Raw genomic sequence first — 27,807 nt, 5'->3', positions numbered from 1 at the left:
TTTCTTAGGGGCTAAGCAGAGGGGGGCCCACCGCCACCCCCACCCGCCCCCCCAACCATTCATCCAGTAGCACCCCACTCGCCGCCCCTCCCCTCAGTAAAAGGAGATCTTTGTGTGTTTGCGTTGGAGAAGCTGCCCCAGTCAGTCCCAATGTTCCCAGAGGAGCACAATGAATGGGAGCATTTTGTCCTACTCCAAAAAACCCACACAACACACACACACAACACACACACACACCTTTCCTCTTCTTCTTCTTTTTTGGGGGGGTGGTGTTTTCAGCCATTCGGACTCGTTTTTCCTTCTCGCCTCGGCATGTCACAAGACATCAGACTTCTTATCTTTATGGGAGCGTTTGTACGTATGTGTGTGTAGAAATGCCCCAACAGTGCAACAGCCACCAGTGTGCACGGCTGGTGCCTCAATCGATATCGATCTTCTTTAGGGTGATGTAAACGACTCGGTCCGAAGAGCCAGTCAGCTGATAAACACGTGAAGTCAAGTTAAAAATCTGTAACTGTGGCTTATTAAGACGAGCAGCAGCAAACATGGAATAGACAGACTTAATTTTTTTTTTTTTTTTTGCTAAGCACACGTTTTTCCATTTGTGATTAAAATAGAGGAAAAAACAAATGTTTGGATGTAATAAGCATGACAGGCTCTGCTTTCTACAAGCCTGATGATGTGGACTAATATGAGCTTGAATCCATCATCAAAACCGTAACACTGAAACGATTAATTGGATTAATCATGAATAATCCAATTAATTGCCTTAATTGTGAATTATCCAATTCACCGTGATTAATCTGGTTAATTGTGACAAATCAGCTATTGAAATAATTAACAACTAATTTACTAATCGATTAATCATTAACTGGAGTATGCAAAATCCAAAAAAAATTAAAAGTGTGGGCAGTTTGCTGAAAAGAACAACATCTTGAGAGCGGTAATTCATCCAAACTGTACAAAATATAAGTGCATTTTCTATTTAACATTAAAACATCTTTGTCTGTCAGTGTGTTTTCTGTTAGTCAAATTCACTTAAGGAATGGCGTGTTGTTGCAATTTAGGCCATAAAATGTTTATTTTCTTATTTAAAAAAGGAATCAAATTGATTGTTTCCATCTTTTGATGTCTTTCTTGTGTATTGTGGAAAAAAAGGCGTGAAGATCTTAAAGTAAAACTAGGAAAATGTGACAGTTTTTGGACTGATTGATAAATTAATCAATCAATCAGAGTGATTGATTGATGAGTTGATTGCTAAAATAATCAATCATTGCTGCCTTCGTCTCTTAAACGCACTGTCACTAAGCAGAAAGAGGAAAATCCATAAAAGCCTCTGATAAACATGTTGTAAAAAGCCTTAAAATAAACTTAGTTTGTTGCAGTAGCATAATGTGACACTGAAAATGCCAGATAACTTCCAACCTGTTGTTTCTCTGCACTGTAAGGATGTAAAATCTGTCAGGACCTGACAGTTTTTGATACCTGTGGTGATTTAAACGCCATCAGGAGTTCAGAGATTTTAGGACACTCAGAAATGCCGACTGTCTGCTGCACACAGTGGGCTGGAAGTTGAAGAACAATAACAATAAACCTTCAAAGCTCACATTTATTGAATCATGATGCAACATCACAGTGCAATATCGCAATTACAACATTTGTATGATATTATTCAGGCTGATTATGATGTCAGCGAGAAATATTTGACCAATGATTGAACGAACTCCAGCAGCAATATTCACCAATACTGTTGCAGAGAAATATTTTCATATTCCACTTGCCATCTAACTGAATATGGATTTTGATCAGATGGTGTGTTTGGGGTCAAACAGAAAAGCTTCCCAACCCCACTCTTCAGTAAAGTAGGGGACGTGTGATGCAGTGGGTGTGTTTTCACTTGCCTTGGTCATCTTTTGGAACTTACTCTATCTGTAAACTTCCCATTGGGTCGATGTAATGAGCCAAAGTGGAACCTGACCAGAAGAGAGCAGTTTTCATTATGAAAGAAAACAATCCCCCCCATATGAATAAATAAACTCAAATTCCGGCCGTATTTATTTCAACATTTTCATTCCGCCGCCAGAAAAGATTCATACTTCTGCTGCAGCGTCAACAAGCCGATCATCTATAAATATGGGGTACTCGTTCATCTCGCAGATCAAAAGGACATACATATATGCATTCATAGATAAATAAGTGTTGGCATTATTAATTTAAAGTCCAATTACTTTTCTGTTGATCTAATTATTAATCAGATGATAATTCTGGCTCTTCAGAAGGCTGGGAGCAGAGCGTCTCTGTTTAGTCATGCTGTTTAAACCTCCCTGCTGCATACGGGGTCGCCCCAGAGGGGCAGCGGCGCGGCAGGGGTCTGGGGATCGGCGGAGCTCCGGCGGCTCGTTATGAAGGCCACCGACGGGTCAGTGGGGCCCTCAGCGGAGGGGCTTTGGGTCATCAATGAATGGCAGTAAAAGAGACGAATAGAGGGGGAAACACACCGAGGACAATGTTTTGTTTTTTTAAAAGGACTTAGCCATGTTGAGGTTTTAGCAGCAAAAGCACAAAATGCTTAGTTTGAAAATGATCAAATGTGATTCACTAGGAAAGGGAGAGAGAGAAAAAAAAAGAAACTGCAGGGCCGGAACAAGCTTTTTTGGGACCTGAGTCAGATTTTCACCCCCCACCCCCACATACACACATACCAAGATGTCAACAACAGATGTTTTACAATTCCTAAGATTATCTATGTGACGATGTGAACGATAGAGTTGTATCATTTACTACTCCATGTATGCAAATGATACAAATTGACGCTAAAAATTTGATAGCATCAATCTCGGCTTGGCTCATCCCAGTGTTATCATGGCTGTTGCTTTTAGCCTTACAGGAGTTGGATTTTGGATTTTGAAATGCAGAGAGGTATTTAAATATGCCGTCTGATTTTAACTATTTAAAGTAACACCAGCTGATGAACATTAAATTTACAGTAAGCAAGTTAACAAGTTTCCTCAAAAGCAGCCAATGTAATAGCATTTAGCTTGCATTTTTAAATGTTATTTTAAGCTTAAATACATATAAAGAGAGAGAGAGTAAAACTCCTCAGCTCATATCTAAGGCATTCCTAGTTAACATTTTATCACTTTAGGCCTTTAGGCTGTTGTTGAACGTCTTTCAGGTGAAAAACTCACAAACGAGATGGGTGAGTAAAAAGAGCAAGAGGCACAAATGGTGTCTGTTTCTTTTCTTCTTCTTTTTTTCCTCACAAGTCAGACAAAAATTAATGAAAAGAGAAAAGGATGAGATAAAGGGCAAGAGGGAAAGTACAGACTGTTGGTTTAACCCTAATAGACTCCCGCAGGGTCATCTTTGATACGCTGCCTTCAGTCGGACCCGCCAGCGCCGTAACTCAGGCAAACAAGCAGTTTTAAAAAGTCTTTCAAGCAGACATGAAAGGCAGCTTCTTCACGCTCGCCGTTGTTGTTCAGGCATTTGTTCAACGCTTTTACACTCACCCCTCAAGAACGTACGTCTTCATTTGTTGCTTGGCTTCCTGAAGTCTTCATTCAAACTTTTAAGGCTCGAGCATTTTTACACGATGTACCATTGATTGATATTCTTTATTTTTTGTAAGGCTCTTTTTATGTATATGAATCTTCATTTTCCATCTTGATGTCTTGAATTGTTTGTTTTGTTTTTTTTGTTCGTGCATTGGTGCTTTTTCTTTCTATTTTAATTTTTTTCATGCATGAGACTTTCTCCAAAACTAAAAGCACAAAAACAGACACATACAGCCAATTAATTTCAGGTACAAAGCCTGCTTTGAAAATATTTATTAGGCACAAAATGTAGTGAAGTCTTTATTTAGTCTGATATATGTAGGACTTTTAAAAGCTTTCACTAATAAAACGAAGTAATTAATCGGTAAGTGGTTCACAAAGATAGAGCTAAAACCTGAAATGAAATGACAATTAGTAGAATGAAAAAAAGTTCTTCGGGAAAAACTCATGTCATTAAAAAAGTCTTCAGGTATCTGAAGTTGAGTGCATAAAGACAGTGGAGGGTTAGTCTGCAGACGTTCATATCTTGCTCTTGGAAGTGTGAAAAACGTTCTGCGGGTGGAGTTTGAGGTTTTGATCCCAACAATCCAGTGGTGGAAGGAAAAGCTTGACCTAGTGAGGATCTGCTGCTGGTTCCAGTTTGATGTTTTACTGCAGAGTTTTGAACCCACTGAAGTTTCTCGAGGATGCTTTTTGTTGATACACATGAGAACTGCACTGCAGTTGCTTCGTTGACTATCTCAAGCTCCTGCTTCAATACCAACCCTCTTAGTTCGGCAATATTTCCATAATACTGTAATCTTGTTAAACGACACCTATTCTTCTTAAAGTCAGAATTTGAAAGCCTGGTGTTGGCAATGAGGCATTTAGTCGTCTTAAAGTCCGGTTGGATGGCGTTTTGTTTTGTTTTTTCAACCAGTTTGTAATTTCACTTTTACCCTTCAGGAACTGACAGTGTGAAGAAGAACGGTATTTGCATCTGCAGAAAAGTAACGGGACATTTTTGTTATATTTATCTGTCATCTATCCGAGGCGTATGTGTTCAGCATAAAAAGACCCGGGCCCAAACAGAGCCTTGGGGTACGCCACATTTAAAAAGCAACCAGATTAAAGCAGATTCTGCTTCTCCAATAAAAGGTGAATTCTTTTGAAACAGAGCCTTTCTAAGACAACGCTTTAGATTGAAAAAGTTCTTATTAAACCAGCAAAAACAAAATTACAAGCCATGCACACTTTTAGAGTTTCTATTTGAAATGTGTTGGAGTAAATTTAAGTTGGGCTAAAAAAATGGAACAAAATCTCCAGTGAAATTGTTGAAGTCGGTAGCAACTGTTTGTGGCGTCGGAGGTGCTCGCAAACGTGTTTTCAGTTTCTTTCTCAAGCTTTGGCCTCAGCCTCTCCCTCTTGGTCCGACTCCCCCTCAGGTCCAGGGTCACATGCCTCCTCTGATGATCCCCCTGTTCCCACACGACCAGCGCTCTCTGGCTGCCGCCGCCGCCGCACAACAAGGCTTCCTCTTCCCGCCCGGCATGTCCTACAAGCCAGGTATATTTATGTGCACCTCCCCTCCTCTACCCCTCACCCTCCAACACACACACACACCCACACACACACACACACACACACACACACACATACACACACACACATTCTAGTTGACAGTAATGAGGTGTGTCAGGTAAGGAATGTTCTGGAAATGAGCGGAGAGATTTACAAGCTCCGCTTATTCACTTCAGGATCAATGCATTTGGACACAGAGCCGACTGGAACATCTCTTTCGTGGCAACCGCAGAGCATGTCAGTCGCTCTGCACATCTGCAACGAGGAATTTCTCACACACACACACACACACATCCACCCACACACATACACACACACACACCCCGTCCCCCCATCGCATCCACCGACTGGACATTTGTAACTGGCCACGGCGAAATCAGGAACAAGTCTCATCGGGAGGCGTCTTGAGTTATTTACTGATTCTGAAAATGTGTATTCTGAAATTTTTAATGATGTCAAACACAGAATTTTATTTTATTTTTTTTTAAATGAGGGAGATGTGGCTGTTTCAATGTTGGCACTCTGCAAAAACGATCAGTGAGGAAGCAGGTCTCAAAGTTTCAGAAGAATTCCCCCCAAACAGGCGTTTAGTGACCTGGGTTATGGTGATGAGCTGCTGATAAGTAGCCATGTGTTTCTGGCTCACGTCAATCTTATTAGACGGACGGATGGATAGCTATATGGACATACAGATGGATAGGTAGTCCAGTACCACACAATCTAGATAGACACAAGATGTATGCCTTGCCAAATTTGGAGCTAATTTGTGAAGAAAACCAGGCAGACATTTCACTGACTCGATGTGCAACGCTGGCACAGACATCCGCTAACAGACAGATGCAGATGGTTGCACACAACATTAGTTCGGGAGAGATGTATGCAGATAGATGCCACACTTTTCAGACACTTATTTGGAAGAACAAACTTTGACAGCTCTATATCAGTTTCCTTCCACGTCACAATGACTTATTTGCTTTTGTTTTGTGAATGAAAGAAAACTCACCAAATCACGTCTAACTTTGCTGTGGATTGTGACAAAATGTGAAGGTGTTCAGAGAACATGCTGACCACCTGAAAGTGAAAACTCGATGAAGGAAGGCGCACACGTAGCGTGTCGCGGCACATCTCTCTCTCCAGCTCGACCTCCGCAGCACGTCTGCGGCCACACCCTCACGCAAAGTCACGCACAATTTGCAATCTTGTTTTTGCAGGATCCCACGCGCCACCTGCTTTCTTTGCGTCTCCCTCGTCCTTCGCATTCCTCCCCCCCTACATTCCTCCGGGCGCTCGCCTGACACAGGTTAGCGGCGAGCCTCCGCGGTTCGTATCGGTAAAGTCGGACGCAAGGCTGCAAACAGAAAGAAAAAGTAATAAAACTAAAAAGAAAAAGGCGTTAAAACGCCATCGCTGTGCACTCTGTTTTTTTTTTTTTTTTTTTTGCTTCGATCTGTTTTTAACAAAGACCTGGACATGAAAAGCCTTTTAAGGACAAACAGTAGGGGTTTATACATGGCACTCGCTTATGAGCTGGTGAGTGCATCCCATTGAGCGGGCTCCGCTCAGCCCCGTCTCGAGCACTTATGTGTGCAGACAGTGAGTCTTATTAACCTCTGAATAAAGCATTCCTGACCCTTTGTGTTTATGTATAAAAACATGAGCGGGGGGAAGGAGACAAAGCAGCGAGACGGAGAGAACGAGACGGGTCTGAAGGTAAAGAGCAGGTTTGTTCTTGTGCTGAACTTTGTCCCCACCTCTCTCTGCTAACACGCGTCGTCTCTGGTTGTTCACCAGGTGAGAATTACCCAATGCAGTTCATTCCGTCGACAATGGCAGCCGCGGCGGCCTCTGGACTCAGCCCGCTACAGCTGCAGGTAAGAGGGCAACGCCTTGACACTCCATTGAACCAAAACCTCATCAAAATGTTTTAAAATATAAATTGACTCTTTTTTTTTCTTTTTTTTTTTAAATCTGAATAAAGCAAGGCTTTATGTAAAATTGCACAAAGACAAGGACTTTGTAATAGAGTGGTGGCAGATAAGAGCATGGACTGGTGATTGAGTGAGATATAGTCGAATTAACTTGGAAGCATTTTTTCAGCTGGTGATAAAACAGCATCTGTCAAAGTCGACAATCCAAAACTTTTTTTTGTTACTATACCAAAAAAGAAAAATGGCTGACGAAGCAACCAAACCAGATGAGTGACTGGATATAATGTTTGACATTTATAAAATTGAAAAAGACATAACAGCCTTTTTCAATCACAAAACCAAACAATTAAGCTTGTTTTGGAAAAACAGGGTGAATCACGTCACTGTGAAACTCAGAAGGTCTGAGTTTAGTTTAGTTAGAGACCAAGTTTGATAAAACCGCCCTGATAATACACTTTATCACTATTTAGCATTATGATTTTAGTTTGTATATTTGTACCTATTTCTTACTATTTGATTAATATTTGTACATGTCTTCCACATTGTTCTATTTTGCATTTTTAATGTTGTAATCTTTCCCTGGGAAGTAGGGACGCTTGTTTTATTTACCATTTCCTTTTTCGGTATTGCAATTTGCAATATGACATTGTATTGTTTTAGTAAAGTTTACTTCTTTGGGAATCAATAAAAAAAAAGTTTAGAGACATGTTCTGCTGTTGATTTAAAACCAATCCCATTTTGTTTTTGACAGACACTAAACCAAGTGCAGAGTCGATCTTTATAAATCCCATTGCTCCAGCTGGAAAACAGCAAGACCAGCGTCTGTATTTTCAAACTAATTCACCAGGACAGCTAGTAATTTCTCAAAATACTTGCTGTATTACTAAATATATAGGTATACTTATATACTTGTATATGGGTGGTCAGGAAAGGCTCTGGTCTGTTGGTGAAGTGAGCAGCAGAGCGGAGCAGAGACACATGCAGTGTTGTTCCGGAGTTACACGTATTTACATGCACTATATGGACTGAGGCAGAAGCAAGTGACCTTGAACCAAATAGTTTCTAATTGTGAGCATGTACCTCGCACTTAGAGGAAGTTCGGTGTCAGTACTGCTGGAACTTGTTGCCATGTTGTTTGGTAAGATACCTTCTCTTCTCAGTCATCTTCATCTTGTCAACAGAAGAGTCTCCCAGAGAAATGGCAGTCTTTAAGTTGATTTGTTTTGTTGTTGTATTAACATTTCATCAACCAAAGCTTTCAGAAATGTTATTTTTGGCAGAGGAATTTGCTTTCACACATAGTAACTGGAGCGATAACCCTTTATCAGGCCATTAAATGTTGACCTAATCTTAGCAAATACAGCAGCTTCAACTCTTCTGAGAAAGCTTTCACAAGGATTTGGAGGTCATTTAAGGAAAATCTTGGCCATCCTCATTCATACTTTTAGAATTATTTGAATTTTATTCACATGTGGTCATGGAAGTGATTGAAACTTGAACTCCATGATGTGGAGAGTTGACCCAGTATGTATTGCACTATCATGCATTGAGCATCTGAGATTTTATTTTGCTATAAACAATTTGCAGGGATTTTGTTTTGACAAGTTGTCTGTTCGGGATATCTAAACTTTAGAATCCAAATCACTGTAATAATCGAAATGTTACATTTTTTTTGCAGAGACAACATAAAATTGGTGTTATACACATGTTTGCCAACATTGCGATAATGCCGAAGCCTATCTTCTTCCAATACTGACGCCTTAATCATCATTTATATGAAGTACAGTTTCGGAAAACTAAGTTTAAAGGTTGTGTTTTTTGAATGTTGGAAATGTCAGCAATGACCTCAAACCAGTTGTTAAACAACTATTTTTGATTGGAAGGACTGGAAGAGAATAAACTAAATAAAACTCAGGTTCATGTTAACCTTGTCCTGAGGTGAAGAGGGCACAGCACCAAAAACCTTGTGTTTTGTGGTTTACAGAGAGGCTTTGTGTTGCCTTCAGGGACAACGTCGTTGGAAAGGACGTGTAGAATGGCACAAAATAAATTAAATTCAACTATATCTTGTACAACAGCAAGTAGAATAATTTCATACCAGAAAATGTAAAAGGGCTGATGCAGTTTGGTGCGTATAACTGTGAGTTCTCTGCGGATGAGCCGGAGCTCTGGGTTTCCCGTTATGCTCTTTCTTCTGCTCAGCTCACTCTGCTGGACACTGAGATGGAGAAGAAGGAGGATGAGTTTGTTTCTGTGTTGATTTGGATTGTTCCACTGTTAAAAGACCTGATGGTGACTGAGTGTCTATTTACCGTTTTAAAGGACCTGTCATACACACACACTCTTCAACACATCATGCTCCACCGTATGTTAACAGTGGGGCTTAGGTACCTTCTCCATATTCATCATTGTTGCCAAAAAGCTCCAATATACAGTTAAAACCAGAAGTTCACATACACTGAATACACTTGTTTCTCTCCCGGTTTGAAGTTAAATCAGAGCAAACGTCTCTTGTTTGAGCTCCGTTAGAATTACCCAGAGTATTTCCATTTGCTAAATTTGACAGTATTGAGCGACAGAATATGGCAGAGATTTGTTTATGAATGTCTTCAACATAAAATGTTTACATAAGAATGGCTACTGTCTCTTCAAACAGTGAGGGGAAGCCCAGATGATGATGTCACGGCTTTGGAAACCTCTGATAGGTTAACTGACACTTTTGAGTTAAATGGCGGCTCGCCTCTGGATGTATGTTAAGGTGCTCTGCTTTCTGGTTTGACATGATCGGAAAGTCAAAAAACATCGGGCAAGTTATCAGGAAGAGAACTTTGAGTAACAAAGTCTACGTTTTGGTGTGGCCATCGCAAAGTCCTGACCTCTGATCCGTAAAGGTGTGAGCCAGCGAAGCGTCACAAAAACCTGATTTGTTAAACCTCGTTTACTCCAGTTCTGTTAGGCGGAATGGCCCTATCTTATTCAGTTATTTTTATTTGTTGTTTTTGGCGGCGGGGGTCGCCTGTCTGCACTCTGCCTCGTTTGTGTCTCCTGGGCTTCCATCGTTCGCTCCAGCCCTCGTAGCTCCTCCCCTTTTCCCCGCACAGCGTCGTTCGGCGCTGCTGCGGGGCTGGAGTGCAGGGAGAGTGAGTTGAAGAGGAGGTGGATTTGTTTTCACTCTTCTCCCCCAGAATAAAAGATCTCAATGAAGCCTGGCTGAATGACCTCCAGAAATTCATTGATGCCACCCATTACATGAGGTCAAGCCATTGGAGGAACACATCTGAATATATTCTGCACATCTTCATCAACGGCGGCTAATGAAACTGTCTGCAAGAACACAATCCCATCATCTGCATAGCGTGACGCTTGAAGGCTATTGTTAAACTCAAGAGCTGATATTGATGGATATAATTATGAAAGAGGACCTTGGGATTTACACAAAGTTTAACATTCATAACGGCAGCATGGTTAACAGGTTGACAAAAGGCAGCTTAAGAATTCAACACCACTCTGATCTCTGTACAATATGCTAGCTTGATCTCCTGTGCTCTGCTCGAAATGTTCCTGAAGAACTTTTTTTTCTTCCCCTTTTAAGTGGAAAGTACAATCGGGAGCTGGAGGGCCCCCAGCATGCATGAATTGGCGCAGGTTGCAGCTTTCCTCGTGTTTTCTTTTGACGCTTAGCGGCGTTCCAGGAGCTCTTTAAGACAACATGACACGGCGTTTGAAGATAGAGCTGGGTGGACCGACGCTAATAGGTTATCCTCCTTACTCGCTGCCTGTCAGTTGTATCAGACAAAAGCCGCAATGATGACTGACGGAGGAATTCCACCCCACCAGCACAACACCTGGCCCCGGCAATTCATCACATTTATTCAACGGCTCCCTGACACCTGTGGTTTGAAAATAGCACTTATCCCTAATAGTTATCATACAACATGTTCGCAAGGCTAAAGGATTGTGCAAAATGAAAAATAGGGGATAGAAGAAGAAGAAGAAGAAGAAGAAGAAAAAAAGCAGATCTGCTCTCTGAAGGCGGTTGAGATCTTGACAAATCGAGCCTTCCTGCTTTACCTACACAGGAAGGACAAAAATCCTTAAGAAAAAGTTTTTTTTTTTTTTTATTTCACTCTCCAACAATACAGCTTCATCATTCCACTCGTTACCGTAGCATGGCTTTTAGATGTCACAAGAATCTTTATCTCACTTTATTCAATTTGCATTGTGGCTCTCGTTTATCGGAGAACTCATTAGCCGCTATTGACTTAGCAAAGCGCCGCGCTTCGCCGCGGGGGTGTCGGAGCCCTCCTGTCTCCCACTCCTGGCTTTGAAATGATCAAAAGGAGCCGCACGGCGCGCGAGAGGTAAAGAGGGCGCGTGATGTCAGAGGCGCAAACGTCGCTCACATTCAAGACGCTCGCAGAGACCGAGAGGCGGCGAGGAACCTGAATGAGAGAGGAAGCTTCTCATCAGGCAGAAACCGAAAAAAAAAAAAGGGGAAGAAAGGCGGGGAGACAGGGAGAGCGGGGAAATGTTTAGGATGGAATAAACGGGATTGTTGGGGGATTTTGTGTGTGTGAGAGGGAGAGAGAAGCAGGCAGTGGCTTCCAGCATGTTTGGACATTGTTTATACAGTATCGCTTTTGTTGAAAGTGATCATGATAAGACTCTGACGATGAGCCTCTTTTTTTTTTTTTTACTTTACAGCAAATAGAAAATTATAGAGAATAACATTTGCACATCATGCAAATAACATTCCTGACTTTATTTCTGACAGAATTATGACTTTAATCTCAGTATTCTCCCAGAATTGATTTCTCTCTCAAGCTCATAATTACGGTGCTACTTTATTATTAGTCTTTCTTTTTTAATTATCAGTTCTAGTGTTTATGTATCAGAACCTAATAAAACTGATTGTGGCGATGTGTGGGGTAGTGGTACCGTGGCCATCCCATTTTCAGAGACTTATATTCCTCATCCGGGGTTCGATTCCTGACTTTTTTTTGCATCTTCCCTCTGTGTCAGTTTGAGTGTCGAACAGGCTTCAGCCGCTTTATGGATTGCCTCACATTTGACTTTGTTAATAGCAAGGCGTTTGTGATCAGCTCGTTGACTCCAAAGTGGCCAGATGAGCCCAAATCATCAGCCGTCCATCACTGTGCTTGACGGTTGAAAGAGATCAGAGTTTTTTCCCTGAGTTTTTACAAGGGTTCAATTTTCTGAAACATCATCTTCTGGATGCATTATTGTTATTATTATTATCATCATCATCATCATTATTATTATTATTATTATTGTTACGTTATTGAAATGTTTTCCATTTCTGGGAAAAAAAAAACCCATCTGATATGGAGACAAAAACAGTTGTTAGGTCATTGTTACTTTCTATGAAAGCAGAGACGTTGCAATTAGTCTTTCCACACACAGCTTCCCTACATTTGCTTTGTCTTTGTTAAATCCATTGCATCCCATCAATGATTCTAGAACCAGGTACAGAGAGAACCGTTTTATTTAAGTCCTAAGATGTGAAAAAAACCTCAGAAACTACAGTGATAGTCACCATGACTATCACTGCAGGCGCTGGGAGCTTCAGTTACAGAAAATGTTTGTAAGACCGATTCTCTGTTAACATGCTGCTCACTCCTGGGAAAACGTGGTGCGAGGCCAAATGCAATGGTGATATCATTAAAAATGCATCAAAAAAAAAAGAAGAATGTTTCTAAAACAGCGAATGCGCGTTGTCGGAGAAGGGAGACATATGGCGCACTGTGTGCATTTGCATACATTAATGAACTCCATTTTTGTTTGCTACCAAAAGGACGGTTTTCACGCAACCCTTAAGTCAGTTGGGATTTGCACAAGCTGCTGTTTGTTAACACGACAGTCACTTTGAGAAAACTGAGATCTTGCTCAAGTCATTAAGCTAAGTTGACTAGAAAGCCCCTGGTTTCCATTCGGGGAGCCTCTTCATTAGCCTTTTAAAGCAGCGTGCCACTTCCTACTTCATAAGGCTCGGTTCACGGCTCAGTTAAGGAGTTGGGTTCTGTAGGTCAGTGTGTTTCCAATCCCCAGTCTCAACATGAACCGGTTGGATGTAATCCTCATTTCTCTACGAAATTTAACATACTGCGGTTCTTGTGCTCTGCTCGGCTCGTCTTGGAAGTCAAGAGATCAGATTTGGGAGCGACCCAAATGGAGCGCGAGTCGGAACACCAGTAGGATTTGCTAATTGTTGTGGCGATAGCTGCTGTCAGCGAAACGAGCCGATAAAGACGTATTTCGTTCCTTTTTACGCCTTCGAACTCTGAAAGGAACATGTTCACAATTAGGAATTGTACAGTACAAAGTGTGCCTCTTATTTAATGAGATACACACTGTCAGAATTGTTAATAAATAGTTTATGAAGGCAGCTTTTACTGGTTTTTTTAATGTTCTAGCCACAAACTTGTGATCTGCTCAGGCTACTCACTCTGTTAAGCTACACTACAACCACTTTAAAGAGGAGTCCAATGTGCGACCTTCATAAATTTAAGCAAAGCCTGACAGTCGTGTCCCAGTGAAGCATTAATCATATCGCCAGCAGCGCCAAGTTTTTGGAGGAAAAAAATAATAATAAAAAAATCTGGAAATGTTGAACTGTGGTAGTATTTATATGTGCATCAGTACATAAACGATGTAACATTTATTTTAATATTGATTAATAAAACTCCCTCCAAAAGTTCCTGGTAAACAATTCCTACCTCCGAGTGGCTGGGTGGTCGAGTGAGACCGAGCCTGGTTCCTAGAAGTGATTCTAGATGCTTGTTTAATGTTCATTAATAAATTAATACATTGTTTAAACGTTCATGAGTAAATTCAGCTGGATGTGTGAAATCACGTAAGACACTAGACAGTAATTAAATGAAATTTAGATAGAACGCGGAATAATGTAAGCTCAATGTCCAAAAAGTTTTGTCAGCAGATTATTGAATTGAATTATTGTCCAACGCTACTTCAAGGCGTTAATTATGAATCAGCACAATGAGATTTCTCATTTCTTTATTGTGGCAAGAAAAGATTAAAAGCTATAGTTTTGTATATCAAAATTTTCTCTTTTTTTTTTTTTTTTACTGTATCAGCTAAAAACCGAATTTGAACGACTGCTTTTCGAGATGTCTGACAGAAGCTGCACACGCAGGGCTTGACCGGCCGCGACCTGAAGCAACAATTTTGAACGCGTGAATCTTGTGCTGCCGCCGTGGGAACTTGTTCTGCCCGATTGTTTCTGAAGCCTCAAAGCAGACCCCTTCACAAACAGTGCATCTCTGGCGAAGAAAGGCCCCCTTTGTGTACGCTTAATGTGAGGGAAATACAGTTGCTTAGCAGACATACTTGTTGAAATCATATGACAGCTCCCTCTGTGTCTGTGCTCGGTCGTTTTCTCGTCCGGTGTCTGGGGCCCCGGCAGAAAAGGTGAGAAAGACCATTTGTCCCACGATGTCCTTCCTGCCTTAGGATCACACACTGGTCTGGCCTGAATGGCTTCGTCCTTCGCCGATGTTTAACGTTGTGGTGGCAGAGATGTTAGCAGACCCAGTGGCTTACTTTGCGGCGCAGGTGTGCCCTACAGGGGCTTTTAATTTGATGTAATTATATAAACAAACATTCATGGAGTGTCTAAAGTAAAAATAACCGTGTTTATTAATAAATAAAAAATAACAGTGATGTACAAAAATGCTGAGAAAATCAGTATTAACATTTAGCTCATACATTTCAGAAATCTAACGTTTCCTATCTCTTAAGTCTAATTGTTTAAATGGAAAGTCAATCTACTCAACTGAGAACAGCAATAGTTCATAATATTGTACTCAATAACAGTAATCAGCACTACCCACCTCTGACATATATAACACAAAAGTAATAGCCTGTTCTTGTCAACAAGCCCGGCATGTTATATTAACCAATCCTGACTTAGCTAGCATTTTCTAGCATCAACAGCGTTCCTCAATTCACTTAGCTTGGTTGCCTAGTTTGCAGCGTGTCTGCACCACTAACCAACAGGGGTAAAACCTGCACAAATATCTTTGTGTTCAAAAGTGGCTCGGAACAACATGCGTTTTAACAAAGGCAGAAACGGGAAGTTTGGGAGCCCCGACACAAACCAAGATAGGACTGATAGAAAGTTGGCCACTCCAAGGCAAAAAAACAAAACCCAAATGAATTTATTAGCTTCTCTTAGAATGAAGCTATTCTCTTCTCGTCTTTAGAGTGGACATGGCCAACTCTAAGGGCGGGGCAATGGCACCAATGACTCCCAGTGGCCGCCCCAAACCTCCGGGTCTGGCAGTCAGTCTGACTATCATTTGTGGATGCGGTCAATCTTCACAGCTTGATATCTAGCCACTCTGTCTGAATGAGTTGACAGTCAATCAGTTTCTTCCTTATATACCTAAAAAAGACAAAACCTCATTTGTTTTGTGTCCTCCAGAGATCAGCAGCAGCTTCATACTAAAAGAGGCCAGCTCAAGGGATCGTCCGCTCTGTTCTGACAACAAAGAGAAAACGGTTACTGTGAGACTTCACCTTTTTTTCAATATACTTGCGCTAAGGCAAGCTAGACATGAACAGATAATGGAGGAGGGTCAACAATGAGACATTTGAGTGAAATAAGCACTTTGTTCCAAAGACTAGTCAGGTAGTTTGGACAGACGGAGTGCAGATTAAGACCCTCTTCGTCAATTTGTAATTTAAGAAATGGCTTCATTGTCTTCCTCGGGGGTTGATTGTGCAGCAAGAGCTTCAGTTTGGGTTGTTTACGCTGCACATTAGCAAGTCAACAATCAATTGCTGAACGTCTTGGAAGGGGGAAAAAAAAGAGCAAGAAAAGCTTTTATCGTGAGCCTTGTTGTTCACTCAAGACGTCTGTCCTTTGGTTGTTGACAGAAACGCTGCTTCAAGCACAATGGCTTAGAGTGCAGAAAATACGCAGAAGGCGTACGTATGTGCAGACAAAGGGGTTTGTGTGGTGGAGGATTCCCAAATGTGTATTCTACCCCCAAAAGATTCAGGTGCCTGCGCCGAGCCCCTCTGCTCCCTTTATGGCTGTAAGGGTATCAGGCACCGGCGTAAGTAACTCTGCGGTCGGCTTGATTGACGCGCCAGGCCTCACCGCCAACCATTGGAGAGGGGGATCTCGTATCGCCAAGGCGCTGGCCCACGTGCTGCTGGTAGCTTCCAAGGAAAATAAGCAGCGTGACATCAGGGCTTTGTTTCAGCAGTGAGGCCCCTTCTGTTTGTGTTTAATATCGCTCAGAGAAAAGTGGAAAGGCAGCCAGCCAGCTTCTTCTGTCCCAACCGCTGAGCTTGGTGCTTTGGCGGCGAAGTGACGGTGGTCCTGGGTGTTTGCCGCGAGAGACCCTCCGTCCCTCGCTCTCGCTCTTTGTTCGTAGGGTTTTTTTATTTTCTTGGTTTCTGTGAGGCCACACAGTTTTGACTGCAGGGAAATCAGATCTCACAACACCGGGGGCCAGTCGAGGTTATAGAGGGCCAGACAGTAACAACAAAACTAACTGACGATGGAGATCTGGGGAAGACGATATGAAAAAGAAGATATGAAGTCAGAAGACAAGTGGAGAGAGGCAGAGGGGGACATCAAAAGGGAACTGGGTGAATTTAAGACAGATATTTAGAGGGAAAGGAGGGGAGAGTATAGATGAGGTGAGAGTAATGCAGAGGGGAGAGGAAAGCAGAAAAAGAAAGAAGTGAGGGGATTCTAGTGAAGGCCAGCCACGTCTGGGTGGTTTTCCTGAGGAGAGGCTCTTTGATACTCCAGCACTCACACTCCAATGCGTTCAGACAGGAGTTGACAGTGGTTTCGGGCAGCGGTTTGTCTGGCCAGCAAGCTTTGATTTAGAAGACCCTGGACGGTGGGCCGAGTATTTGGCTCTTTGATTTTTGCTAAGTACTTTGGATGGAAAGTCAGCTCTATTTTTCTTTCTTCTTCTTCTTTTCTTCTCCTTTTTCTTTTAGATTGTCCAAACCAAAGGCTAACGTGTTCCAAGGCTTTTACTTTTTTCTTGTTCAGTTTACTGGGGTTTTTTTGGTGGGAAAATTTGCAAAAGATGTAACTTGGGCTTGGCAAAAACTAACTGTGACGGCTCTTATCTAAATACTTGAAGTGAAGAAATGACCCTATATATTCTGCTGACAGGGGAAAGATGGAACTGTTTCACTTTACAAGCATGCTAGCCTGCACAGACCAGCCTCTTGTTATAGACTTCACTTCATACAGAGGGTTTGGACCCTCGGCTATTGAGAAACTGTTCTAAATACAGCTAACAGTTAGCTAGACTTAATGATCTAATGAGCTTGCTAATGGTTGTTAGCTCTAGCTAATGGATGCCTTCAACAGAGGCATATTGTCTTAAGTTTTAACCATTAGCCAATTGCTAATGTTTGTTTGTGACATATGTAATAAGCCAGTTGGACAATATGAAGCTTACCGGAAATTACCTACACTGTAAACAAACATCCTTCACTCCACAGTGTTGAGCTGAACCAGATGGCTGTTGATGTTAATTCAATATTTTGGAATTGACTGAATGGTTTTGTTCACTTCCTCCACTGCCATTGCTAAAACTACAGGCAGACTATAATTTCAAAACAGCTCAGAAAATCATCGTTCACAACTTCTCCTTTTGTTCGTTGATTGGACTGGTTGAAATTTTGCCAGAAGAATCTAAGTCAATGGGAGAAATCCCAGACAGAGCAATGGAGGGCGATGAGAATAAATTGGGACTGTGTAGGAAGGCAACACCCAAGCTGCAAGTAACTTTGTGTTGCATAAATCACATAAAAACCCCAATAAGATGGAACGAGGCTGGTGGTTACAAGAAATGAAAAAGTTTGGAGTGCATAAATGCTTTTGCATGGCATTGTAGCGGTAAGAATGCATAAGTGGATCCGCTGTGGTGCAAAAGAAAAACCTCCAGAGAGGACCAAAGATTTGCTACAAAAAATAGGACCAAGGGTGTGCGTGTGTATGTGTGTGTGAATATGGAAGTAGAAGAAAGGATGAAAGAGGAAAGCCACTGACGAGCTGCTGGCGAACAATGTTAATAAGCTGTTGGTTTTTCTGGTTTTTCCTCTTTTTGCAGCAGCTGTACGCCGCACAGCTGGCGAGCATGCAGATCTCGCCGGGAGCCAAGATGGCGCCCCTCCCGCAGGCTCCCAACTCCTCCGGTCCGCTTTCACCCTCCAACCTCAAGAGTGAGAAGCAAGCGTCCAGCCCCGTCACTCACATTAAGGTGCGTGAAAATCCAAATGGCGTTCACGATCGGGAGAGGCGTACGAGCCGGAGTCGCGTACGGTTATCAGAAGACGGACCCACCGAGCCGGCGGTTCATACGGGTTCCCCTGTAATTAATAAACGCAGAGTTAAAAACGGCGTCTTAATGCACGCAACAGGCAGCATAATAACACAAAAGGAAAGAGTGAGTTCAGAATGTGCGCTATGGGAAAACACTTAAGACTTGACGATTAGCGCAAAGTAAAAAAAAAAATAAAAAAACTAATAAAAAAGTGAGAGGCTGGAAATTTGGAAGATGTTGAAACGATGATCTGTGCACGGCCCAGTGCTCTTCACCCTCAATTAGTGGCAGCTTATTTAAAAGTTGCGCTCTGACACACATACACACACACACACACACCCACACACACAGGACACTGGCGCTGGCTGCTGTTTGGCAGAAGCCCAGACCTCTTCACTGGAGAGAGCGTGCGCCTCATCTTTACTCAACAACCAGGCGGTAATGGAAACCACGTGTGTTTGTGGGGCACAGCTGCAGCCGGCGTCACAATAGGCCGGCGTCAGAGCTGGCCGCCCTCAAACAGTGGTGTAGTGCCCCACCCTCTGCTAACCTTTACTGTGCATGCGCGACCCCCATCCACACTGAACCCCCTCGCTGTTTTTCCACGACGAGGCTCATCCTAAACTCAACACTTCATCAGCTGCAAATTGGATCCGTGTTGGTGACGCGTTCGCTGCCAAACCGAAAATATAGACACAGACACCAATGGTGGGCACATGTGTTTTTGTTTTTTGCTAATGTATGGTTACAAAAATTGATTTGTTCTTGTGTTTTTTCTTTTTGTTTTTTGTTGCTGGTTCTCAAAACAATGTCTCAGATCATCCAACAGATCTTTCCGTCACGGATAACTTGAGTAAATACTAAAGTTAGTTTCAAGACTTAGAAGAAAACAGCTATCCTACGATGGAGTATTACAGCCATGCTAAGAAAAAAAATCTACCATTAAAAAAACAGTTCTAAAAAATAATAAAATTATGAGAATGAAATTGTAAAAATATGAAAATAAAGTCATATTTTAACATTAAAAAAGTCAGTTTTACAAGAACAAAGTTGTACAGAATAAAGTCAGAATAATATGAGAATAAAAGCATATGAGAATAAAGTTGTAATAATATTCAGTGATGCCGTAATAATTTTACTTTAATTTTGTAGTATTGTGACTTTATTTGAGCCATTTTGGCCAATTTTTAATGTCAGATATCGGTAACAGAAGAGAACAAACCGGATCAGTGCAATCCCTGTTCAGAAAGTGCAAACAAGGCAGAAAATACAAAAATATCTGGCCTTTATGCCAGTTTTTTAGTTTTCTGTGGAACGTTTCTAAAATCTCATCTTGTCGTGTGAATCGTATATCAAGTCCCAGCGGGTCTGTTGAGCAGAACGCATCCTTACACCCCTCACATCTCCTCTCTTTTCCGGACAGGAAGAAGGATCCACACAGCCACTGAACCTCTCCGCCAGACCGAAGACGGCCGAGCCGTATCGCTCGCCGACGTCGCCCACGCAGAGCCTGCTGCCCGTAAACAAGACCAGCCCAGTCGGCCTGGGCAAGGGTCGCATCCCGAGCCCCATCCCCATCCCCAGCATGGGCCGAAACGCCTCCCTGGGTAGGTGGCAGAAACATCCCACCGGACCAAACCCCGTTGAACCTTCTCGTCCCAAAGTCACGTTGTGTGTAAACACGCTTCCTCGCGTCTACGCCGTACATCCGCCCCCCTTCCTCCCCCAACAAACACGTCCTCGCTTCCGTGTGAAAAAAGAAAAAAAACGTCCCTTTAAATGGAAAAACAAAAACATCACGCAGCCAGACGCTTCGCTCCTCCCTGCCACCCACAGACACACTGTGCTGCGCCGCGTATGCCCCAACGACTGCAGACACCTCAACCCCACCAGGAGACCTCTGCGTGTGTGTGTGTGTAAAATCTGAGTGAGTGTTTGTGTTTTACAGGAGTCCAAAGCCCTGTATTTAGCCCCAATGAAAACCTGGCAGCGGAAGCAGTGAAACCCAGCACACGTTATTTGGTTTTTAAGAGCTTCCTCGCATTATTGTCTGCCCGCGCTAGACCTTTTATGCCCCTACCTCTGCTATCTGTTATTAAGGCCAATCTAAAGCCTCTCATTATACCACTCCCCCCACCCTCCACCTCAGAAAACAATTTCACCGGCTTCTCTATTGTGGCTTTGAGGACGAGACGCTTGTGCTCTCTGCAAAAGTTATTTTTCGCCCGTTTTTAGCGGCCACCCAAGCGTACAGTACCTCCTTCACTCGTGTGCTAATTAAACGAGGAGAGCAACGGAAACTTTACATCCTTTTTTTTTTCTTACTTCTTTTAATTCCTCAAGTGCGCGTGTGGGGCTTCAAAAGTGAGGAGTGTGGCGCACAAACAAGCAAAGCGGAATGGAGGGAGGGAGGTTCTCCTCAGTTTCGAAAACCGAAAAACAACACGTGCCCGAAGATCTGATCTTGGGAATTCAAATGTTAAAATATTCTCTGCTTTACCTAAACTAATTAATCAAAAAAATTTAGGTTGGCCACAGTAATAATTATAAAATCAACACTGAAAACCCCCCCAGTATTCTTGGTCTAGTTTCAAGACCAAACATCTTTGTACATTTGAAATAAGTCAAAAGTAACTTACTAGTAACTTTTCAGCAAGATAAACAATTCCTTAATATTATTGAATAAGTAATAATCTGCCTATTCCACAAGCAGACTAATTCACTTTGCACAAGACATTTCCCCCATGTTATACGTGGAAAATATCTGCCAGTGGAACTAGAACGTTTTCATCAATATTGAGTCTCATATGGTGCTGAAAAGTTCTTAATAAGTTAGTTTTGTCTTATTTCAAGTGTAGAGATATTTGCACTAGAAATTCAATCTGGAGAGACTCACACAGAGAAGATAATAGCAGTTGTAGATTTAATGATACAGAATCTTTGGCGCTCGGCCCCGGCTGAAGACTGTGAGTCGCGGATCACCGCGGGCAGGACATCAGCTCGGCCGAGCTCAGACAGTCGTCCCCGGGGCCGAAAACCGGTGGTGGAGCTGGGTGCAGAAGGATCCTGGAAACGTCCATCAGAACGGAGGTGGAGAAGAAGGGAGGAGGTGGGTTGTGCGCAGCGACGAGCGGGTTGACCCTCTGATAGCTTGGCTTTTGAAGACGGTCCTGGATGATGATAGGCTCGAAGGGGAGAATTGCTCCAGCCCTGATTGGTTGAGGTAGGACGTGGCGATTGCGAGATGAATGTCAGCTGGATCGAGTCTCCCAGGTTGAATTTTCGCCTAAGCTCCATCTAGATCAAAAATACTTGGTGACATTGTGTTTCTGCAGTGAAGGTCAAACCAGTGACAAGACAGGAAGGACATTTTCTACCAGTTATTTAACATCCCAATTCCACCTTTCTACCTTTCTTTTGTAAACTAAATTTAGTGATTTAGAATCTTAAGATGCAATTTTATCGAACATTCAAGCATGCAAATCAAACGTGTCACTGTTCGTGCTTTCAACCGTTCCCCTTCTTCTGCTGTGTCCATGTGCAGACATCTTGTCCAGCCTTAACTCAACAGCGTTGTTTGGGGACCAAGACGCGGTTATGAAAGCCATCCAGGAGGCGCGGAGCATGAGGGAGCAGATCCAGAGGGAGCAGCTCCACCATCAGCAGCAGCAGCAGCCGGGCCACCAGAGTCTGGAGGCCAAGCTGTCCGCACTCAGCAGCATGAACCTCAACAACAGCAACAAGGTTAGAGGGACGTTTGTATGCAAGTTGGGACGTGCCCACTCTTTTCACCAATGAGTTTTATAGGAGTCAGTAAGGTCTAATCTCTTCAATAATACCAAACCTTAAAGGAAAATCTTTTTTTTTTTTAGCTTTACGTCATGTTATGTCATTCCCTCATCAAAAACATACCTGCAGTGTTGCTTTGACTCTTTTCTGCATGTTTGAGAAATACTTTAATCTCCCATGGCAACCATTAAGCTTTACAAAACATCTGGGTGGACCTAGCCCCGCCTTCGAGGCACAGCTCCTCCTCAGAGCTCCTCCTCAGAGCTCCAATTTCCAAGCTTTTGAGCTCCTGAAATACAGAGCAGCTTTCTCACTCAGCTCCTTCAGACTAGCTGGAAACAATTAGCAAACACCTGGTGGAATTGTACATCTCCTGAGCTCATTATAGGAGCTACTTCTCAGTGCAATCTGGTAAAAACGTTAAAAGGTTAACAGAGGAACCATAATGCGATGACTTCTTGATGTTTCAGAAAGTTTTTAAAGAGACATTGTCATTGTTCAAGAAACATGATAATGTGAGTGTTGTGAGCCAAAACATTATGGGTATAGTAGAACATGGTCAGCAATATTACCGTGGTAGACTGTGGTATTCTTCCATATACATGCCTCAGTGTTTGTACATGGAATAATTGTATATAGCACCTTTCCAGTCATACTGACTAGTGAAAGTACTTAACAGTAAACCAACTTCCACCCATTCACACTCACAAACTCGCACAAACATATAAACACATATGTGTGTGCAACTTGCCTAATGCCTAAAGTGATTAGGCAAGTTGGGGTTAAGTGGCTGGCCAAGTGGCAATACTGGAATCGACCCTATAAGCTTCCCATTGCAGTATGACTGCTCTGTCACTAAGCCTTAGTCACTCTCAGTCACCTTTAGTTGTCACCTTTAATTGTCCAAAGTGTAAGAAGAAGCTAGCTCCCACTGGATTATGCTAACACCACCAGTCTGAACCCTACATTCAAGGTAGGATGCCTTCCCTTAGTAACATAAAATTATGTCTTTGACCTATAAAAGTCACAGCTGAAATTAGGTGTTGAGACGGGGCAAAGTTTTCCCAATTTACTGCTGTTCAGTTTTGTTGAGCCTGTGTGAATTGTAGCCTCAGGTTCCTGTTCGTAGCAGAGTAATGCCCAAGGTTCTAGGTATGATATGTCTTTCATTCATTGATTGGATTCTGCATGGCATAGTTGTAATGAGCAGCTACTAAATGTGAGCTGCTGTTGCCATTCTGTAATCTGATCTTTGAAATTAATCAGGTATTTTTCCTCACAAAACTACTGCTGATTAGACAGTTTCTTGTTTCAGACAAGAATGTCATGGAAAATCCCATTAAATCCACAGTTTTCTTAAATGTTTAGGCCAATCCATTTGGTATCAACAACAATGCAATGTTTGCAGTCATTGAACATGACATTGTCCTCTATGTAACTGGGATCCAGTCCTGGATATGAAGTCAAGTTGTTAGCACATTTTAGACATATCTGTGCCACATCTATCTATTACTATCTATACCGTACCGTCAAGTAATGAAGAAACCTGATGAACCCAGATTTTTTAATCCAGTGTATGGTAAAACACCAAACGCCTCTGGAAAAGTCACCCAAAAATCAAGTTGTATCCAGCCTTTCCCAGCCCAAACCAGTGTACAGGGAGCCATGTGTTAGCAAGGATACTAATGTACCAGCTTCGACCTGCTGAGAGGATTCTCCATTTATCCCCTAAAGCATTGGTTTCTGTCTCTGTTGCCCTGAAACATACACTTTCTTGGAGAAACGGCGACACGCACCTCCGAAGTTCTGAAGCCGACTCATTCCTGTGGCTCATTTTTCTTTTGTATTACCTTGGCTGAGTGTGCGGGGTTTCTCCTCAGACAGTGCCTCGGTCTGAGGAATATTCATGGATGATATTTGGTGTCATTTGGCTCGGGCTGCTGCTGCTCTTAAGTACTTCTCTTTTTCTCCTCTCGTCTCTCTGGCCACCCAGAAGCCAAGAGCTTTGAAGAGAGAGCAGCTGGGCCAATGACAAGTGATGGTTTTGGCGTGTTAGTGTGTGTATATTTGTGAGCTTGCCCTAAGTCTGTGAGTGGGGCTTTTTTTTTTCCCTCGGTTTTTGATACATTATGTTAACATTAGCCTATGTTCATTTGTGTGTCTGTCTGTGTGTGTTCGCCCTGGTTGGGGCGTTTTAGCCCAAATACAGGGTGTGTTTGAGAGACAAATCCTCCTCCTCTAGGGATGTTCAAATCAGAACATTGTAGCAACATACCGATCTCCAGTTTTTACAAAGCTTTGGCCAGCTAATAACGATTCTGGCCTCCCAGTTTTGAGTCAATTTAGTGTTTATCAACTGGCACAGAGGCACTCTCTGCATTTCCATTTCAGATGTGAGCAAGTCCTGCCACTGTTCCATTGACTGAGAAATCTTGTGTTTTTATGCTTGTTAACGCATTAAGTCAATAAAAATCATGGCAGTGACAGATGTAAACAGTTACATGAGATATATTCATATTTCAAAGTGTTGTTATTTGCAGGACCTGCTCATGCTTATGTATATGTTTGCTGATCAGAAAACATACAGTTGTTGAATTTCTCACAGGCCGGCAAATAGTTGACAGCAACAAGAATTGTCCAATTCGGTCACCAGAGACATTTCTCTTCAGTCTCATTTCTGTTGTTATAGCTTGGTCACTGTCGGGGAGATCAAGCTAGACTCCTTATACTGAGATCTCATATCAACAGGAGAAATTTACAGGCCAAAACATCTTCCGTCAGTCTGATCAGCCAATCATGGATTCTTCGGATCAGACATTCTGGGGGAAAAAAACAAACAAACAAGGGGGAATAACGCGATTAAGCTGACTCTCCTGTGCAATTGATCCCATGTTGCTCAAAACCAAACAGATAAAAGGGGAGGAGAGGAAGTCATAAATATTTTAGGGGTGGAGACTTTGAACCTTCCTCAACCCCCAAGTAGGTCATGATTGGTGCGCTCTAAGGATGGGCTGTTTTTGAATCTTCTGGACTTGTTTGGCTTGCATCTTTAGGAAGAAAAACATCCGAAATCTGGCGAAGAAGAAGAAGAAAATCCAGCGCCGTACACAACTCTGGCTCCCGAGTGGGTTTTTCTTTCTGAGTCATTATACCAGTAAACACTGAAAAACTCATAAGCATAAATTATATAACAGCTACGGATAAATTCCTTATAAAAGTTTAATGCGACTTGTCTTCTGCAGGTCCAGCTGAAAGTACCACGGAGATGAGTTTGTGCATCAAAGCAATTTAGGTTTTTTTTTTGCTTACAGTTAAAGTCAGAAACAGTCACACGTTAAGGTGGGCGAGGACTGCTGCGAGTCGTTGAAACTCGACATTTTCCAACTTTATAGGAAACAAAACCAAAGCAATGCAGTTATTTAGTTTACAGCTGCCCGCCTACAAATAAAAAGCTCACTGGGAAAGTTTTAGTGATTGTTTCCGCCGGCGCTTGTTGTCATGTTGTTGTTCGCCACCTAACAACAGGCTCCAGGGCCGTTTTTCTACTCAAATGTAAATGCATCAACTCCTGAAAAAAGAAAAAAAAAACTGTTGGTGACAATGTTTTTCTTCTTCTCCTCCTTTTTCCCCCAAACTCCCCAAAGACTTTGCTCTGTCTCAAACAATTCATGGATGGAACTTGCCGGAGAGACCCAAGAGTGTGACTCAACGCTTCCACCTTCGGGAGGCAAGGAGAGCGCCGCTCTCTTTACCTTGGACCGCCCTTTGTTTTCTGTTCGCCGAATAAGTTTCCGACTCCCCTTGAATATTTTAAGGCTCGGTCCTTTTGTTTTATGAGGCCGCACTGACAGTGGATTTGGGTTTTATTGAGGAAAAGGGGCAGAAGCTGAAACCGATACCTTCGGCGTTGAACGTTGGGCTATTCATCGCTCCAGCTGACTCGGCTCAAACCGAGTCGCCGGGCGGCGTTTGTGTTTGTTTCGTTATGTGTGTATTTTAGTCCCATAGGCATTTCTCTAAGACGTAAAAGTGATCCAAGCCCTCTATCTGTGTATGTGTGTGTGTGTGTGTGTGTGTGTGTGTGTGTGTGTGCGTGTGCGTGTGTGCGTGTGTGTTCTGGCTCTGCGCTGGCCTTGGCCATGTTAATGTCATTATAGCTGGTGTGCAGACTACAGGCCCGGCCAGTTAGTGGCATTGTTGAGTATCACCTTACGCTTACGTTGCTTCCAGCTGGCCTGTGGCTGCCAGAGCTCACAGAAATAGTCGCTGTGTTGGACTGTGTGGGTGCACACAAGTATATGCAAAAGAGAAAGAAAAAGAGCGTGCACGCTCTTTTTTATCTCAACAGTCACAAAGCACTCAATAAGCCCTGTTAAGCATCTGAACGACTGGAGCGTTTAAACTGCTGGCATATTACGTGACGACAAACTGGACGCGGTCGTTTGTCATGTTACAACATGAGGACAAAGCGGCATTTGGGGGAACCGGTGCAAAGTTGGTCCTGTATAATGAATTGGTGTTGGTATGATATTAATCTGGCTGAACACCAGCAGCCTGGATCCAAAAGTAAAAGTGGTTTAAATTTGTAAATTGATTAAGAAAGGACATAAATACATCTGTTTTCTCTCTCACAGCTCGCCTGCTAATCTCGTAAATATGGTTCATTGGATTTTTGCTTCAGTGCTTTTAGCAACAAGGTAGTTCAAAGTAAAACCATAATGCGATACCTAATTATGAGTTGAGCGATAAACATTACATTTTATCAAATGCTATCACGAAAACCCTTCAAATATACATCAGATTATCAAAGGCGATTCTGAACAAGTGTCTTTTCATCCAATTTTTCTGAGAATTTCTAACCCAGGGGTAAATGGATTGTAGTATTAGGTTCAAGGAAGATTGTCTTCTGTCTCAAACATTTTCCTCCTGTGAGTGATCTTTTTCACCATTGAAGGATGGACTTTGAATTGTTTCTAATGGCATTTTAATCCTTTCAGATTTTGGGCTGCAGATCATTGCTTCTCTGAGATTTTTGCTGATGCTACCACATCACTTAATGACCCAGATTAGGAAAACTGCCAAAACTCCTTCTCATTACTAATTAAATGAGTTCACTTGGTTAGCACAGGTTTAAATAATGTTCCTACATTTACTCCTACATCTGCACGTCGATGCAACGGGTGGATTTTTCCATGTGGGTTTATTTTTTTAATTGAAATTCGATTTTATGACCTTGTAAAGACCAGGGGTGTCAAGATGCATAAAAATCATACAGTTAACAGAGAGTGTTCTTTTTTTTTTTTTTTTTTTACTATAACTGTTTGCCATATTAAGAGAAATTTCACTGCCAACAGTGATGTTGTTCCACCTCCAGTGTTTCATTTACGACCATTAAAGTTACTTTCAAATTCCCTTTACGTCGGCTTTTCAAGGACCGATCGCAATATATGTACAAATTTTGCAGTATACAGGAAGCATAAATTTTGGGCTCTTTAATTTAATACGGCCCATTCCACAGAAAGTCTTTTGTATGTCCAGTGTTAGCGTTGGTCAGTATGCTTGCACTGTTATGCAGGGAAGGTCTAGACCAAGGAGAACAAGCGACTTGGTTCTTCTGTTTTAGGAAGC

General features: G+C 42.3%; 1 protein-coding gene across 4 annotated transcripts in view; it reads left to right on the top strand.

Moving 5' to 3' along the window:
* The window catches only part of LOC129362806 (transcription factor SOX-6-like), a 137,490-nt gene that overhangs the window by 95,978 nt on the left and 13,705 nt on the right, over nucleotides 1-27,807 (top strand). For 3 of the 4 annotated variants that reach the window (XM_055034565.1, XM_055034556.1, XM_055034571.1), the window contains 5 exons: nucleotides 4,982-5,102; nucleotides 6,909-6,988; nucleotides 18,178-18,327; nucleotides 19,814-19,997; nucleotides 21,935-22,134. In XM_055034565.1, coding sequence (XP_054890540.1) covers nucleotides 4,982-5,102; nucleotides 6,909-6,988; nucleotides 18,178-18,327; nucleotides 19,814-19,997; nucleotides 21,935-22,134 — 735 coding nt within the window. The remainder of the gene's footprint in view (nucleotides 1-4,981; nucleotides 5,103-6,908; nucleotides 6,989-18,177; nucleotides 18,328-19,813; nucleotides 19,998-21,934; nucleotides 22,135-27,807) is intronic. The other variant, XM_055034578.1, reaches the window with a different exon arrangement.

Source organism: Poeciliopsis prolifica, unplaced genomic scaffold (assembly GCF_027474105.1).
Source record: "Poeciliopsis prolifica strain line A6 unplaced genomic scaffold, Auburn_PproV2 SCAFFOLD001, whole genome shotgun sequence".
NCBI classification, from domain to species: domain Eukaryota; kingdom Metazoa; phylum Chordata; class Actinopteri; order Cyprinodontiformes; family Poeciliidae; genus Poeciliopsis; species Poeciliopsis prolifica.
The sequence above is the reverse complement of the archived record's forward strand: the minus strand, read 5'-3'. Positions and strand labels throughout refer to the sequence as shown.